The 17,925-nt window shown below is 38.5% G+C and overlaps 1 protein-coding gene across 1 annotated transcript; it reads left to right on the top strand.

Moving 5' to 3' along the window:
• The first annotated feature begins 2,028 nt into the window (after positions 1-2,028).
• On the top strand, positions 2,029-14,684 carry LOC103467142 (excitatory amino acid transporter 3-like). The gene is made up of 13 exons (XM_008413241.2): positions 2,029-2,208; positions 4,065-4,205; positions 4,422-4,514; positions 4,586-4,694; positions 4,955-4,997; positions 5,085-5,147; positions 7,605-7,792; positions 8,032-8,139; positions 11,466-11,588; positions 11,675-11,869; positions 12,001-12,135; positions 12,582-12,686; positions 14,397-14,684. Exons 1-13 carry the CDS (start codon positions 2,154-2,156, stop codon positions 14,512-14,514), a joined length of 1,476 nt encoding a protein of 491 aa, XP_008411463.2. The 5' UTR covers positions 2,029-2,153; the 3' UTR covers positions 14,515-14,684.
• Positions 14,685-17,925: the final 3,241 nt, after the last annotated feature.

Consider the following 17,925-nt stretch of genomic DNA (forward strand, 5'->3'; position numbering starts at 1 on the left):
TTACATTTACTCAGATTAAACTTTTGATCTCCCATCTATGTTCTATTACGAATAAAATATTGACATTTGCCATCTCCACATCATTGCATTCAGGTTTTAATCACAATTTGTTTAGTGTCCCAACTTCTTTGGAATCCGGTTTGTAATTAGCTTAATGAAAAAGGAGATAAATGATCCAATTTCTTCCATAAATTCTCTTATCTATAAAATTTCCCAGAAGATGAATGTGACAAAAGTTTATTGTGAGCATAGGATGTTCTTGAATAGCAGCAAAACTTTTAATTTAAAACGTAAATACATTTGGACTCCCTAGTCACCAGAATGAAAGGATATACTCTACTTCCTTAATTTCATCACAGATGAAATAATCTTAAATCTTGTGTTGTCGTTAGCTAAGAGGAGGATTATCATATATTTACAGAAATAAAAACTTAACCTCAGTCTGTGCATATTTATGTGTTTCACTTAGGTAATTGATCTTTTCAGTGTTCTAATTCATTGAATATGAAAGTGTGATGAAAAAGACTGGAGATGCAGCAGTCAAGCCATCTATAAAAAGGTACAGAGCAGACTGGACTTCTTGAGGAAGCTAAGATCCTTCAAGGTTTGCAGCAATATGCTGCAGATCTTCTATAAGTCTGTGTTGAGAGCGTCAATTTCTTCTGCCATCATCTGTTGCAGCAGCATCAGAGCCAGAGACCTAAAAAGACTCAACAGTCTCAAAAAAGGCTGGTTCTGTTCTGACAATGACTGTGGAACCTCTGGAGATGATGACGCAAAGAAGTACTCTTCATAGGATCAAGAAAATTGTGGACAACCCTGACCATCCTCTTCATCAGGCTGTCTTGGAACAGTATCTTCAGTCAGAGGCTTCTTCAGATTCCCTGTAATACAGACGGCTACAAGAGATATTTCCTGCCAACAGCCATCATCATCTGCAATAACTCTTGAAGACTTTGAACTAATGACTTACAACATTTAATTTCCCTTTTGGGTCAACCATGTATTTTTTAATAGAATTTGAATTTTGAATGAAATGGATTTTCTCGAAACAAAAGCAATGTTATCCTGGTTCATCCACCAAAGTTAACAATCCTGACATTTCTCCAGGAATTTAGACATCAATATAGACAGACTTTATTTTCATTCATTGGTACATTTAAAATGTACATATTGAGCGAAACTACATTTGCAAGAGTCCAATAATAATAAAATCAATACATAATAATAGAAAAGTATCAATATAAATATATACAATAAAAGACTAATAGTTTAGTTTCTCATCCGACATAAACAGTGCAGACGCTGTGGCTCTCTCCTCACCAGACCAGAGGCTTGGAGGGACCAGGTCAAGCTGTCGGTGATCTGTATCTCCAGGAGTTTAACGCTGCTGACCTGCTCCACTGTGGCACGGATTTGGCTGATTTTTCCTGAAAACAGCAACAATTTATTTTGTTTTGTTGACATTCAGGATTAGATTGCTTGAATCGCACCAGTCCACCAGATGTTTCCATAGACTAACAAAAAGGTCATAGCATCTCAAAACGAAACTGATTACATTTTACAATTAATATTAATGACACTTCTGCAAAATTCAGTCCAATTGTAAGTTAGAGCCTAAATTGCATAGTAAGCAATGCTGTTCAGACTGGTCAAATTTAATAAACTAAACAATTCAGTGACTTAGACATATTTTTTGAAACACACTGTCTTTTTATTATTGTTCTTAAAATAGTATTTTTTTTATTGTATTTGAACAAAAATCAAGGTATCCAAGGAGACCAGGCATGCTTTTCTTTGCATTTTCCAAGAAATTGAATTTAGGACCAGGATGAACAATAAGATCATCTTAAACCAGAAACCTCTTAAATAAGTTAATAATATTTAACAAATGAATCAATCAAATTGACTCAGTCGAAACATGACTGATTTTTAAAGCCCACCAAATCACTGAAAATTATATATTTTTAAATAGTTCTAAAGTATTCAAGTTATGTCATACCTTTCACCAAGGTATCCATGGAGACCAAACATGTTTTTCAGGGCATTTTTTATAAAGGGGAACAAATGTCAGCATTGGACACACAACGGCAACTGATCATCTTTAACAGGTGTGAGAGACTGACCCATCTGTCTCAGCTCACTGTGAAACAATGACAAAAAAATCCAGCATATTTCAGGGGTCCATTCTGACTATGATTGCCTTGGGTAAGTACAAACATGTTTTTTCTACTGCTGATTATCCTGTGATTTCTTATTGTTTTATTTTTCGGGCAGGATTGCTGCTGCATGAGTTGGAGGTTAGCAGTTAAACTTGCATATAAACAAGCCAGGTTACCATGGCAGGTTTAACTCAGATTAGTTAAAGCATATTTGAAATGTGAAATCTTAATAGCCAACAAAATGTTTAATATCTTGTATTTTCTTCCGACACTACTGAACTGTAGCTGAAGTTTGAATATGAAGTGATTTGTTGGTCATGAAAGGACAGGGGAATGGCAGTGTGGACATGTTCAGTAAATATTGAACACTTTTACTAGTTTCTCTGTCCATAGATATGCAGCATATTGCTTTTTTTTTTTTTTTTTTGCTTTATCAAAACTAGCTTATTGATGTTATAACATGGACATAGCAATTGGAAAGACATCAATAAATATCTAGCAGCACAATGCTTGGTTTACTGTTGAATTTATAATTGATTAAAGTTCCATCCATCCATTTTTCAACACGGTTATCCCTTGTGCGGTCGCCATGGGTGATGGTGCCGATCTCTAGCAGTGAACAGGCAAGAGGCGGGCTGCACCCTGGACAGGTCACCAGTCCATTGCAGAGATTAAACATAATAGTTTCACTTAGCTGTAATGTCTTATCTGAGAGCTGAAGAGCGTTATATTTGAAAATGAATAATTTTCTTATATTTATTCCTGGCAGAAATGCACTATGCATGTTTGAACATTTTAGAATCAAACTAGCATATTTCTTTGTACTATGGAACAGCCTTTACTACAAAAGGGGAAGAATAAAACAGGTGCCAGGAGTCATACATTGCTCAAAAAAACAAACTTCAGGCTCCGTTTTCATCGCTCTGTGCTTCACGCCATCAGGGTTGTTGGGCAACACAAGTTACGCTGAGGTGGAGGCTGGAGGGCTAGCTGAAGGCTAGGGCTGTCCGAATTTACAGCTTCTCTCTTAATGTCGACATATATAGACAGGGTTCTTTAAAGGATGCAAACCCTGAATTCGGACCCACTGTGAGTGCCTAATGCAAAACACATAACCTCCACCCACCCTACAACTTTGTGGAGGGAAGGGCGATGGAGAGGTGGTTCGCCCAGGGTGCCTAGGACTGGCTCTGAATCCAAGAATACGTATGATGAGTGCTGAATTGTTATTGTAAAAAATGAATAAGTTTTATATGAACCCACAAAGGAAATATGAGGAGGGGAGGGTGATTTGTCTTTATTTGTTTTATATTCAGTATCAATATTCAACATAAGTGGCAACATGTCGGTTTTATGGTCTCTGGTGGATGTTGAATTTCACTTTTGTTTCTTCATTAACATGGTACAGTATTAAAGTTTAACGTGGTGATTTTCGTTTTGTTTTTATCAAATAAATATTGTCAGCAGTCCGGCTGTGCTAAGCACTCAGACATCTTTTGCACTCACAATTTGTGGAACATGCTGCAGACAAAATAACCTGTGGCACCTTGTTGGGCTTTGGACCCAGAGCATCCAGACATAACGGTGTTGGACCAGATGTCTGGTTTTATATGGAGCGAGCCTCAAAAACTCAAGTGCTTGTTTTTTTCAATGTCATTTTCACACGTTTTCAGCCCAAAAGTATCGGCTAATATTGATCAGTACAAGAGTACAGAACAGTACAACAGTGGGAAAAAAAAACAAAAAACTTTGAAAAACATGTCTACAAGGTATATAATGTATCATTTACATTAAAACACTCCCAATTGTTTCTTGTAGCTGTTATAAAGTATACCATAGATAAGGTTGATGGGTTGTTTTTTTTACATATCAATTATATTTGTCATTTTTTCCCCCCCACAGGGTTAGGCACTGGGGCTTTGCTGAAATTTCGCTTTAGTGTATCTGAAGGCACAAGACTGTTGCTTGAAATGGCAGGAGATGTGCTTCTAAACCTGCTTCAGATGTTCGCTGTGCCCCTCATTGTGACAAGCGTGATTGCAGGCAAGCTAAATATGAATCTAGATACTCAACTCACCTGGATACTCTGTGTAAATGCGTCTCAAACTCTCACCACTTATTTCTTGTGACTAAAACGTGTTCAAAGATGAAGATCGCTTAGGACATTTGGACTTCCACTTGAACAGTTATGAGCCGGTGTGTTGTCTTTCTCATTGCTCAGGCCCCAGGTTTACTTGTGATTCTCGTCTCTTTTCTCAGGCGTAACTGCATTAAACACCAGATTGTCTGGGAAAACAGCCGTCTACATATTAATCTACGTTTGTTGCACTACCACTCTGGCTGTAGTTCTCGGTAACGTAACCGTTTTTAAAATAGGTACATTAAGACCGCCAGTGTGTATTGTGTAATTGTTTTTGTTGCAGGACTGTTTCTAGTGATCACGCTTGAGCCTGGTACGGAATCAAAAGCTGAATATTCTGAATCGCATGTCCCAGAATACTCTATGCATCTGGTTTTCATGGATATTTTTAGGTGAGTGGATAAGTGTTTAGACAAAATTCCTGCTTATACAGTTTTCTACATAGATGAGTAAAAATTGAGATTTTTATTGTCTCTGACAACCAACAAAACTAGCTTAGTTCGTGTGAAATTATATGAAATTCATAATTTGAAACTCCTAAGGTGAAACTCATAGTGGTGAAAATAATATGCTCGTGTTTTTTTTTTTGTTTTTTTGTCTTTAACGTTTACAAGTTCTTTTTTTTTTTCTGACTCTCCTTTGACTCTAATAGGAACATGATTCCAGAGAGCTTTGTTCAGGCTTTCTTTGAGCATGTATGTTTTTATTCCACGCCACAACTCACTGTGTAACGTTCCATATTGAGTTTGGAAAGTTTCCAAACAATTTCTATTTTCTCCCAGTACCAGACAGTGGTTATTGACATCAGTCCACAAGACAATACCATCATCTTTGACCCAATAAAAGTGAGTATTTTCTTCTGATCTTTGTTTTTATTCTGGAGCACTTCCCAAAGGTCTTTATAATGGTCAAAATAGCACAAAAAAAGTGTAATTTTGGACATATTTATTTATGAGGCTGTACAAGTGTGCCATTCGGAGTCTCCATTTGGCATCTCCAAACAGCACACTTGGACAACATCTGATAGACCAGGGGTGTCAAACTCAATTGCACCGAGGGCCACTTCAGCATATTGGCCACCCTCAACGGGCCACATTGACGGTACAACTCAGGAGTTCCCAGGTACAGTCCTCCACGCTGCAACTTTTAGATGCATCCATGCTAAAACACCCCAGACAAAAGGTTGACTTCCCTCATTAATAGCAACTCAGTCTTAAAATGAGTCTATGATCCAGGTGTTGGAGAAGGAACACATCTAAAGTTGCAGATGGTAGCTCTGGAAAACCAGACTTTTCAGCCCTAGCATAAATGTATGAAAATACAATGTTAAAAATAGATTAAACAACACCTTATATTGTTAAATAACGCTTTGGAGCGTCTGGTTAGTTAGCGCATTCAAAACCTTTGGTTGAAATGGTGCGTTAAATTCAAGTCTCCATACAGACCAGAGAAAACTAAAGAGAATGCAACGTTGTGTTAATCCGTTTGAGGAGCCGGCAGTTTATCTTGAGGAAATAAATGACGACGCAGAAGTTAATTAGACTGTAACATGCGCAGTCCGCTGCTCAACCACTGCGGAAGCGGCTCCGCCGCTGCAAAGAATTAAAAACTGCTGGAAGTAACTCATCCAGAAGATTTAACAAATGGAGCCTTCTGGGTGCACGTTACCCAGGGGAGCGGCGTTCTGGAGGAGCGCTGCAGACGTAACATCTGTCCGTTTCGGAGAAGTGAAAACACGCAAAAAATAAAAAAATAAATAAAATAAATAAATCCTGGTAAAAAGGCACGCCCGGACCGCGCACAGGGTAAAACACTCGGAGTTCAGCTGATCTGTTTGGATCAGACGGATCCAACTGACTGATGAATTAGCGCAGATTTTTCTGCAGGGGACCAGGAGGAAGTGCGTTCAAACTCCAGCGGGTGAAGTGATGCGAATTTAAGTGAAGTCGCTTAATTTAATTTATTAAAAGTTATTGGGGCCACAGTCAGTGGTTTGTGTCACTACGGAGAAAAATGTAGATGCATTTACCTGCTTAATTTGTGATGGGATCTGGATTCATGGTGAATATTAACTAAACCGCAGAAAATGCGGCTAAATAGCCGATGTTAATATGATTGTAATTTCACGGATAAAAATAGTACATGAACAATTTTTTTATGTTGTCGGTCAAGATGACGGATAAAAAAAAAAGTCCAGCGCGACCTGCAGCCTGACACCAACACACACACACATCTTCATTCACAGTCTTACTTGTAAATCGATGTTTCTTTTCTTGGACATTTTGATGTTAGCTTGTGGATGTATCAGTTTTATTCGCTGGTAAACTCAATAAGCAGTTTGAGGTGACTCTGCTGCTCTCTAGTGGCGAGAAGCCGTAACGTTGGCTGGTAACAATCGGAATGCATTATGGGAGATGTAGTTTGTAGTCAATTCGTGCTCAAAACCTATTTTAAGTCGATCATGGGCTTATAGAAGGCTGGGGGGGGGGACATATTTGGCCCGCGGGCCTTGAGTTTGACACATGTGTGATAGACAGACTTGTGTTGAAGCACTGGGGAGTCAGTCCTAAATGTGGTCTGAGTACTCATTGATGGGCCATTAGAGCCTCATTGTTGGCTCATTACTCCCCATCTCCCCTGCATATTAAAAATGCAGACAGTAGTGTCTGTTCTACTGCAAGCGGAAGATCTGTCCCAACTTTCATCTTAGATTTTAATAGATTTAGCTCCATCCATCTCCCCATAAAATGTCTGAGCGGCTTTCCTGCCTTTGCAGAAGAAAAGCAAATTAACACACATGGTAGTGTCAGGGCTACTGACGGGTTTACAGAAAGTTAAGCTAAATACACTTTTTTTAAAATTCTTTTTATATGCAAAGTTTTTTTTAACCCTTGAATTTCCTTCTTTTCACTTCACAACTATGCAATGTTTTGGATTGGTCATTCACAAAACAAATCCAAATAAAATACATCAAAGTTTAAGCCTTTCGTGTGACTTATTGCAGAAAAGTGATATGCATTGTCCAACAACGTGTGGCACTCCTACAAAACTGCTCCTAGAGCAGGGGTGTACAAAGTCGGTCCTCGAGGGCCAGCATCCTGGATGTTTTAGTTCTCTCCCTGGTTTATCACATCTGTATCAGATAATAGCTCATTAGAAGGTCTAAGAAGAACACAGACAAGCTGAAAAGATTGTTAATACCATTAGGGAGATAACTAAAACATGCAGGATGCCGGCCCTCGAGGACCGACTTTGGGCACCTCTGTCCTAAAGCGTTAAAGCCAGTATATCTGTGTTTCTAGGGGGCCAATGACTCGACGATGCAACTGATGGGCCGTTATGTTGCTGGAGCCAACATGCTAGGACTGATCACCTGGTCTTTCGTTGTCGGCATCCTGTTAAACAGGGTGGGAGTCCAGGCAAAAGTTACTGTGAAGGCCGCTAGAGAAATGAACGATGCAATAAAAATCATATTCAAGTATATCCTGTGGTAAGATCAAACAGTGCATAATTTCACTCTTTTATAAAATTAGATTTTTTTTTAATGTAATGACATTTCCTTAATTAGTTCAGGTCAAGCACGAGAGTAAATCACCAGTACTGTATGATTGAAATGTGGTTTCAGTACTTGTATGTAAATAGGACAGCAGTTTTCTTTCTTAACAAACAGTTTGTTAAAATACATTTGAAACATCTGTTTTACTTAAGCTTGTTTATTTTTTGCTTCAGGTACATGCCAATTGGAACTTTTTTCCTGATGATAGGCCACGTGTTTCAAATTGAAGACTGGAATGCTGTCTTTAAACTTGGAAAGCTCATACTGGTGCTTTTTCTAGGGTATGTCCACTGCGTCTGCTTCAGCTTTGTTGCATTGAATGTATTTGCAGAACAGCATCACTAATTTCAGGGAAAAGATCAGTGCTTATGAATACAATCATTGTCTATCGCTTTACTCCTATGCCCCCAACCAACAAGTCCAGTTAAAGCCGTTCCCTTCAGATGTTCTGTTAGGCCTAACAAACCAAACTCTGTTAGTCAGCCTTTTTAGTTTCTAGGCGTAGAATAGCACTGAGACGTAACTGATACAAAATTATGTTCCCTGTCATAGACTTTTCCACTGGCAAGTCGTGCACTAATCAGTTAATGAGCGGTTCAATTATACCTTAGGGAGTGAACTTCTCCATTATATGCTCCGTTTCTCGCTATTGTGGGTGGGCTGTGGTCAACTCTCCACTGATGATTGTTGCAGTGCTCAACGATGTGTGGCGCCTGCTATTTAAATTTTAAATTATTACAACCAACAATGCCACCTGGGATCTTGGCCGCAGGATTATTCAGCTTTTAATATCTACAAAACCTTTGCTGCATGAAGGAAAAAAGGCTACGCCAGGTCAGGACAACAAAGAGAGGTGGATTATAAGGTTTCAAAAATTGATGGGTTTTTTTCTCCAAAGTTTAAAATAGGCCTACAACAATAGAATATATACATAAAAAGCAACTTACAAACTTCACGGAATACCCATAGTTGCATATCAACTATTCAGCAGCAAGTTCTGTTTTCAAACCCAATTAATAACTAAGCAAAGAAAGGCATACAAAACAAAACAACAAAAAAACAAAACAATGCAGAGCAAACGAACAGCAAAAAGCAGGACAGGCTAAGCAAACGAACAAACAAAATAGCAAAACAAATCATACAAGCAATGACAAATTAAACCTACATGCAAAAGAAAAACTATAAACCGTAAATAAACATGGTGAAAAATAAGGACTTACCATGAACAGTTGAACACTGACCTGAATAAAAATAAATGAATTGGGTAAATGACACCCAGATGAAAAAGGCATGAAAAAACAAAAACAAAGACAAAACAATGGCGTTGACGTGGCTGCGCTCCCCACGCACCACAAACATTCAGGCTAGGCCCGCGGCAGGAGGAGGGTGGGGGAGCCACAAGCAACCCACCGCCAAGTCCCTAACAACTAAGAATCTAAAAATTAAATTTAATGAGCTATGGCACAGAGCCCAAAACAAGCTAACAATGAACCCACCTACCTTGGTTCAGAACCCCACGCCCACGACAAGTGCCTGAACACACGTACTCCCAGGGAGCAGAACGAGACCACCAACCCAACCACAATCCTGAACCCAAAGGAAGCATAATCACTACAAACTAATCTAAAATCCAAACAGAAGGGAAATCACAAAACTAACCTGAAAACAATTACTAGACACTTGAGGGACAACAGGATTATGGAAATCCGCACCACGCCGCCTCCGCAGCTCAATACAATTGTGTGCGTGCGCACCCTACACACTTGACTCAACCCTTGTATTTAGAAACGGGGTCCTGGGTGTGTTCTGTGGTGGCGCAGGAGTTGGGCACGGCCCGCATGTGGAGGCCTTGGTCCTCGACGCGGCTGTCGCGGGTTCGATTCCCTTTGCTGCATCGAACCCGCGACAGCCGGGTTCGATGCAGCAAAGGTCGCTTTGGCGACCTTTGCTGCATGTCTTCCCCCTTCTCTCGTTGCCCACTTTCCTGTCAATTGACTGTCAGGTGAAGGTCCCTAGAGCCAAGAAAAATCCTTAAAAAAAGAAATGGGGTCCAACCGACCCCACACACGTAAAACTTGTATCATTTGCCATAGTCCTCTGGGTTTCCTCAGTCTTAGGCAAACGCAGAGGTGCTGCCCACCACTCACCTTAAAGGTGAACCTGTACCAACATACCACAAATGGATAACCTGAGCTTGTAGTTCTGATAGACACAAATAAACCCAAATATTTAATTTTATCTTATATAAATTAATTGCTGGCCCAAAGATAACGATAAAGACTCAGATCAGCTGATTATTTTGCTAAATACATTCTAGCAATTTTTTTAAAAAAATGCGCAACCTTTTGGATTTAGGTAAAGCGGTCAAAAGATGTAAACCAGTACCGGTGCATGAACGTTTTTTTTTTATTTGCATCACTATATTATGTAGTGTCAGTGTGGGTGCCAAACTGCAGCATCGTCAGAAAGCTAACCACAGCTGCACCATTTCTCTTCATTGCTTCCCGTTATTTAGAGATCTGCTTCAAAACTTAATGCATGTGTTCCTGTCCCTGCTTGTGATTAAACTTATATTTGCTCCTCAGTACTTAGCAGCTGTCTGATAGCAGACGGTATGTTTGTGGTCCATAGGTAAACTGCAATGGTTATTTGGAGTTTGCCATGAGGTAATCATGAACCAATTAAAGAATGTAGTGTAGTCAGCTGTCAATCAAATCACTTTAGTGCCGTACCTGGCAAGTTATGGATGGTACTACCCTAAAGTAGGTACAATAATCTGAGAGCAGCCAGGCAGACCTGTACCAAATTTGCTAATGAAAATGAATCTGGGCAGGGCAGACCAGGACCATGCCGGTTAGAGCCGGTTTAGTGGAAAAGGGTCGTAACTAACGTAACAATGTTAGGTTTGTCAGAGAAAATTAGTGAACAAAAAGCATCATGAAGACCAAGAAAGTTTTTACAAAGCAGGGTTAGTTTGTAAAACAATATCCCAAGCTTTCAGATCAGACTAAAGTAGATGTTGTTGCGACAGAAAATGTGATTGAAAACTAAAACTTCAAATTCCCATAATATCACCATTACCCTTAGTCAGACATAGCTGTGGCGGCATTATGCTATGACATGTTTCTTTTCATCAGGGACAGGAACGCTAGTCAGAGTTCATGGAAAGAGGGCTAAGGTTTGACCTTCATATAGCTCAATCCTGAAAGAAAATTATTATTATTCATTAGAGGCAGCAAAGACTTTAGACTGTGTCAAGACACATCTCCTATCAGCAGAACGACTCTAAACCTGCAGCAAAAGAGAGGATTGAAATTGCTTTACATTGCGTCTTATTCATGTGCTAGAATTGCCTATTCAAAGTACAGACCCATATTCATTTGATAATCTGTGGCAAGTTGTAAAGCTTATGCTATTTTGCAAAGAAGAATGTGAGAAATATTGGTTCTATGAACGAGCAAAGCTAGTGGAAACAATCCCCCAAACACACTGAACTGTCTGTTTTAACCATGACAAAATATATATAGAAATGTCAAAGACAAAGGTTAGTGAATGGTTTTGCTTTGGATGTCTTTAACACTGAGCATGACTTTGTTGTCTCTTTCAGGTTTGCACTTCACTCCCTCGTTGTTCTTCCCTTAGTTTACTTTGTGTTCACCAGACAGAACCCTTTTATGGTCTTTCGGCATAGCTACAGAGCTTTGGTAAATGCAGTTATGATGGCATCCAGGTGAGATGTTTAGGTTGTTTATTGTCAAAGATTGACACTTTTCTCGTGTACATATGAACCAATAAAGGATGTGCTTTTTGCCAAAGCTCTGCCACTCTGCCTATCACTCTTCAGTGCTGTGAAGAGAACATGAAGGTCGATGTGAGATTCTGCCGTCTCACGTTGCCCATCGTCTCCACCATCAACATGAATGGGATGGCGATCTACGAAGTGATCGCTGCTGTCTTTATTGCCGAGCTATCTCACATCAACCTGGATATCCACCATATATTCTCCATTGGGTAAGCTGCTTCCTACATGTGTCTGGAATTGAGAAAATGTGAATCCTGGGATTGGTAAAAGGAAAGGCATTGATACAGTTGTGTCTGTAGTTGAGATAGAAATGCTCATGGAAGCTGTCCTTGGTTTGCAGTTTGACTAGTGCTGTCGCCAGCTTTGGAGCTGCAGGTGTCCCAATGTTGGGACCTGCAAGCACCGTCCTGATTCTGACAGCTGTGGGACTGCCTGCAAGGGATGTCTCCATTCTGATGGTCTTTGAGTGGTTTATGTAAGTTCGACTTGATGTTTACTGTCCCCTACTCTTGTTCAAAACAAAATCTAAAAATAAAATTTAATGAGCTATGGCACAGAGCCCAAAACAAGCTGACAATGAACCCACTTACTTTGGTTCAGAACCCCACGCCCAACCTTAATCAAACTGTCCAGTCATTCTTGATGGAGTTATGCTGGTTTGCTTTGAGAAAGCTTACGGATATCTTTGACCAAGACAAGATTTTTAACTTGCAAAACAACGGTTTGAGGATCCCTTACTTGTATAGAAAGCAATGTATAGCAATTATTGATCAAATTACCCTTTGAGGTGGATGTGGTTAACAGGGATGACTTGAGCTGGAGAAGAGCTGGTACAGCTGGCTGTTGTACAGTGAGGGAGATAAAACCTTCAAGAAAACATAGTTGAATCTGACAGCATGTTTCTTCTTCTGTGCTCTTCAGAGACCATTTCGCCACCATGGTGAATGTACTGGGTGACTGCTTTGGTATGGGTGTCATCAGTCATCTGTGCCAGAATGAGCTGAAAAGCCTGGACGACGGCATGAAGTACGTTACATTATAAAACGATCTTTTCATTTTGAAAGATATAAGTTTGGCAAAAGTATTAGCTTCCTATCCACGTCATTGAATTCAGGCGTTACAGTGGCCTTCATATATGGCTACAGGGCTATGAAATCCAGCACTGAGGCTGAACAAATAGGTCACTCTCAGAAGAAACTGTGAATGTGAGCATGGTACCATGATAGAATATGTACACTACTTCCAATCAATATATTTCATTTACTGGACTCTAGACCAGTGTGGACGTGTTGTTTGGAGTTTCAGATCCTGCCTCAAAAGTAACAAAAAAGGTGCAGCAAAGACTTTCCCCCTAGATTCCCTCCTGGTCCTTTACCTCTGCTTTTAGAGTGTCTTTACATATGCTAGCTGCCAGGAAGAAGATCCTCCGGTTAATATCACTGCCATTAAATTATTAGCTGCTCCCTCTCCACCCTCGATCAACTCTAACGTTCCGGTTGTCTCAGGAAAGAAAAGAAAGAAAAACAAAAACACCTCTGGCACATGATCTATTTCAGCTTTGGACTATTTCAGAACAATGCTGAAGTAGTCTATCATAAAATAGACTATGATAGTAGTTTAATTAAGCTAGATAATAGTCCATTTTATTAAATAGCTGCTCATAAAATAGAACAGTTATCTTACAGTTCTATACATAAAATGGACAGACATTTAAATGGACTGTTGGCTAGGGGTGTTGGACAAAAAGATGGAAGTTCTCCATCTTCATGTAGAAGACAAAGGACAACAGAAGATCAAACAAATAGGCTTGACAACAGTATTTAACTCCACATGTTGTTGAACTGAATAATTATTTTCAATGACTTCTCTGATTGTATAGCAAGAGCTGTTCTATTCACAAATTAGATACAATGTTCAAATATACTTTTAATTTCTATTGTTTTATTATTAATTTGTTTCTCTTTTTGAACACATCTTTGTATTTTCAGTCCTGCTTTTTATGTTTTGCTCTGCAGAAGTTAACATTTTCATTATTGAGAAAATTATAATACATTTTGATGTCCTAACAACTGGATTTGTCAGGGGTCAGGACCACAGCTCTTGTCTGTCAGCAGTGTTTGATTTGTACAGGAAGGCGGGGTGGGATTCGTTATTTGGGACAGTTCACCAGAAGCCAGACTCAGCCCATTTGCTTTAGTAAAAGGAACTCCTAATGCTTCATCACACCAAGGCATTTTTGCGTATTTCAAGCTCCCATCCTTCTGGGAACAGTTTGAAAATGGCCTTTTCCTGTTCTCACATGACTGCACCAGTGCACAAAGCAGGTTCCATAACATAGATGAGTAAGTTTTGGGGTAGAAGAACTTTATCGGTTTGCTCACATCATATGTAACCACATGGATTGAGATTAGGATGTTGCTCAGGTATGTGTGTGTGACAAGTAAATACCTTGTCAACACTGTGTTCATCTCTTTCTGAGCTGTGTTGGTGGACTGTGCGTTATTCACTTTCTTGACCCGCATAACAATGATCTAAAAAGCGTTCGGGATATATCCAGTTTGTAGTACTTTCCTTTGAAATATTTAATAAAATATTGGGAAAATTCTGGTGAAAATAAATCTGGAAAGTAGATTGTTATAAGTCATTTCCACCAAGTGGTAAGATATGGGGTACTTTAGCCACAGTTTGTCCAGATCGATACTGACCATGTCTTTTTTTTTCCATTTTGCCTGTTAGCATTAATCCCTTTCATCAGATCGATTTGGACTTATGTTTGGATCCTAATGAACAGTTCATCCCCTCCACGCCCCCTCCTCCTTCTCCCCTTCAAGATCCATTTCACCTAAGTGAGTGAGGGGATCGTCTCAGCACCATATTAACACCAACAAGCTGAACCCTCAGGATTGGGACGTCAACATCCTGGGGTGTCTGAGCTGTTCATTTCCTTGTTTACATACATTTCCAGTAGGATGGTGTCAGTTTATTCATTTGTATTTAGCTTCTCTGGTATTTCAGTTTTTTGTAACTTTTAACTGATCTATATTCTCAATTTATTCATCTTTGAGTTGTTAATAAATATAAGTATTGTTATGTTTTTGAAGATAATTGATCTTTGCTAGATGTTATTGTTATTTTTTCCTTTTGCATGTTTACTACGTTTTCTCTTCACTGAAATATTTCTCCAGTGTTTCCTCAATAAACAATACCTGCTGCCTCATTTCCTCATCTTCTAAAACTCGTTTTCTTAATCCTCATAGTTTTAATGTAAATAATTACTTGTTTTATTTGTTTTTCTTGATTTTATTATATAGATCATTTCATTGTGTGTCTAGTGGTTAAATGCTGTCTTTCTGTTTGTAACCTCTATAATTTTGACTTACACTTCAGTGTATGACAGCTGCTCTACAAACAAAGTTTCACTGACTGATACAATAACACTTTGTAAATAAAGCCCTTTGTTTTTTAGGAACAAATTTACTGCTTTCATTTCAAAAATAATTTAATTGAATATAATGAATAATGAAATCATTTCTTGAGATTAACATATCTTCATAAATTGTCAGTCATTCTGCTGCTGTTCTAGAACAATCTTTATAAGTAATTTCTGAAAGCATTCATACTTGTAAAAACTGTCTTTGACCAGCAGAGAGAGCTGTTTGCAACAAAGTACCTCTTATAAAAAGGCAGAAGATTACAGGATGACATCAACTAACTATCTCCTCTATTGCAACGGACTATTATATTATTTCATAAGATTTGTTCAAATCATAACATTTGGTATATGTACCTTTCAAAATTCCCTCTTTTCATAAATACCTTTGGTAACACAAAAAAAATCCTAGATGGTGTTAACTTTTCAAGATGAATGCCACGCTACTATTGCTTAAATTATTATTTTTTATTGTCTGTTGAACATGATTTGAGAAAAAAACTTTCTTGCTAACGAGATTAACGAGAAGCTAATTCTTCGAATTAATTCCTGTCAGATTTGTATAATTGGAATTTTAAGATGGTTTTCGTTTTCCAAGCAACTACTGAACATATGTAAGAATATTATTTTTTTGGTGTGCACATGTCCTCTGGATCAGAGAATCCAATGGAGCCATTTTCAAACATGATGCATCTAAATTCAATAGAGTTATGCACGCGCACAACCAGGTGAACACTGGTGGCATCTATTCTGGGCAACTCAGCATGTTTAGTGTCGACTTATTTTGCTACCTTTAGGTTGTAATATTAGACATTTAGTTGTGGAAACCAAGTTCACCGAATGCACCTGTAGATCAGACTGTCCTGGTTTTTGATTTCTGGGATTTTCATTAATGTTATTTGTGCTCATGGATATGTATAAATGGTGTGAATAGGACTGGATGATATAGCTGAAAACCGCATTATGATTTCATATCAGTCGACATCGGTGGTTATTGATTTGTCTCGTTTTAAATATCTGAGATGTTGCCAAAATGGTGGTGTGACTTATTCTCTTTGATCTACAGTTTTCACACTGTTGTTGCTTATTTTTAAGCAGTTATGAGGCACAACGGTGAAACTTTAAACTACTGCTGTGCAAGTTGATCAGCAGCTTGTTGCTTCTCATGCACCAGCTGGATCTGATAGCTCTGCAGACTCCCTGCAAACTCCTACAATAGATGCAACATGGTGGTAATCTCAATCAGGAGGTTTTAGTTAACCATGATCGGAATCAGAGAGACCCATCTTCAGCAGATGGACATATAGACATTAAACATATAGTTTAATGTAGACATATAGTTTAATGTCTATATGTCATTTTAAGGACATATAGACATTAAACTAACTGACACTGCAGGATCTCTGGACAGGCATAGTGAAATAGCGGGGGAAAATATATCTTGTCATGTCAATCTTCTTGTTATAGATGATGATGTAATTCTTCTTGCGTTTGAGGAATTTCAAAATGATTTAGTTTAAATTACCACTGTCCTGGCTTCAGAGAGTAACCTGCAATTAATTCTTCAGCTGGTAAACAATCCTAAGGGATGCTCAAAATGCAAAGCTGCTGTAAAAACGTTAGAATGTGAACTCATTAAGAAGAACAATGCAGTGCTTCAGTGCATAAGTGAATTGGCTTCACTTACACACAATCGTAATCATCTTTTTGTTTCTTTGCCATCAGTTTTGCTCATGATCAGTGAATATGTATGTTGTAAATATGTCACAGGCTAAAAGTGCTGCAAAGTATGTCAGAAATGTTTTTCAGACTAATCAATGTTCAGTTTTATGAATAAAAAGCCCATAATGAGTTTTATGAGTTAACACTATTAGAAACACTTTGTATTTATTATTTATTCAAAGCTAAATATAAACACTGTTTATAGTATTTGAACCAAAATGAATGTATCTAAGGAAACCAAGCATGGCTTTCTGGGCATTTTCCAAAAAAATGGAATCCGATATCTGGATGTCAAAATGAACAAGAAAATCCTTTTGAATCAGAAACTTTTTAAATCACTTAAAAGCTGTTTTTAAATAAAAAAATATTTCTATGAACTAAAAAATGAATCATGCGAAACATGATTTGTTTTTAAGCACCAGACATTACTGAAAACACATGACTTTTAAAAAAGTGTAGTGAAGTGCAGCTTAATACACTGTACACCAAACAACTACAGGTTAAAATTTTCTGATGATACAGTTCAACTTTCATGTTCAGGTTAGTTCATGATGCTTTACATCATAAAAACACAAAAATACAAACTCATGACACAGCTGTTCTCTGCCTCATTTCAGGCACATCACATTTAACCAGATTAAAGCAGATTAAAAACATTTCCTGATTCTTAGTGTCCAAAAGTCACAGGAACTTACTTTTGATATGAAGGCAATAGAAGATCACGCATCAGGGGTCATCTATACTCAATTGCCCAGGTGGATTCCTGCAAATATCTTATAATACAAATTGACAATAAACCCCCTGCACTGCTCAGGTTGACTGTCTGCAGCAGCAACTTTTCAGCACAGGTTGAGGGCTTTTGGTGTCAGTCAGAAAGTGACGCTGCTCTTTCAACATGGTGTTGAGAGACCAGGTCTTCATAGGTTCAGCATTTCTGCCAGATTTGGTAACTTGTCTTTCCAAATGAAGGCCAAACTCACTTGTCTCACACAAAGAGCTATGAAGCTGAAGCGGGTCAAGCAGTATGCATCACTTCAGACCATTTTCAAAGAAGCTATATCCAGACCGGCTCAGAATATCATCTCAAACTTTCCTCATATTCTTCATTCAGAG

This window comes from Poecilia reticulata, linkage group LG7 (assembly GCF_000633615.1).
Source record: "Poecilia reticulata strain Guanapo linkage group LG7, Guppy_female_1.0+MT, whole genome shotgun sequence".
NCBI lineage: Eukaryota > Metazoa > Chordata > Actinopteri > Cyprinodontiformes > Poeciliidae > Poecilia > Poecilia reticulata.

Coding starts and splice junctions, on each gene's coding strand:
- LOC103467142 (XM_008413241.2), top strand. CDS start 2,154: ATGACAAAAAAATCCAGCATATTTCAGGGGTCCATTCTGACTATGATT. Junction 4,515..4,585: donor CACTCTGGCTGTAGTTCTCG/GTAACGTAACCG, acceptor TTTTTGTTGCAG/GACTGTTTCTAGTGATCACG. Junction 12,687..14,396: donor AGCCTGGACGACGGCATGAA/GTACGTTACATT, acceptor TTTGCCTGTTAG/CATTAATCCCTTTCATCAGA.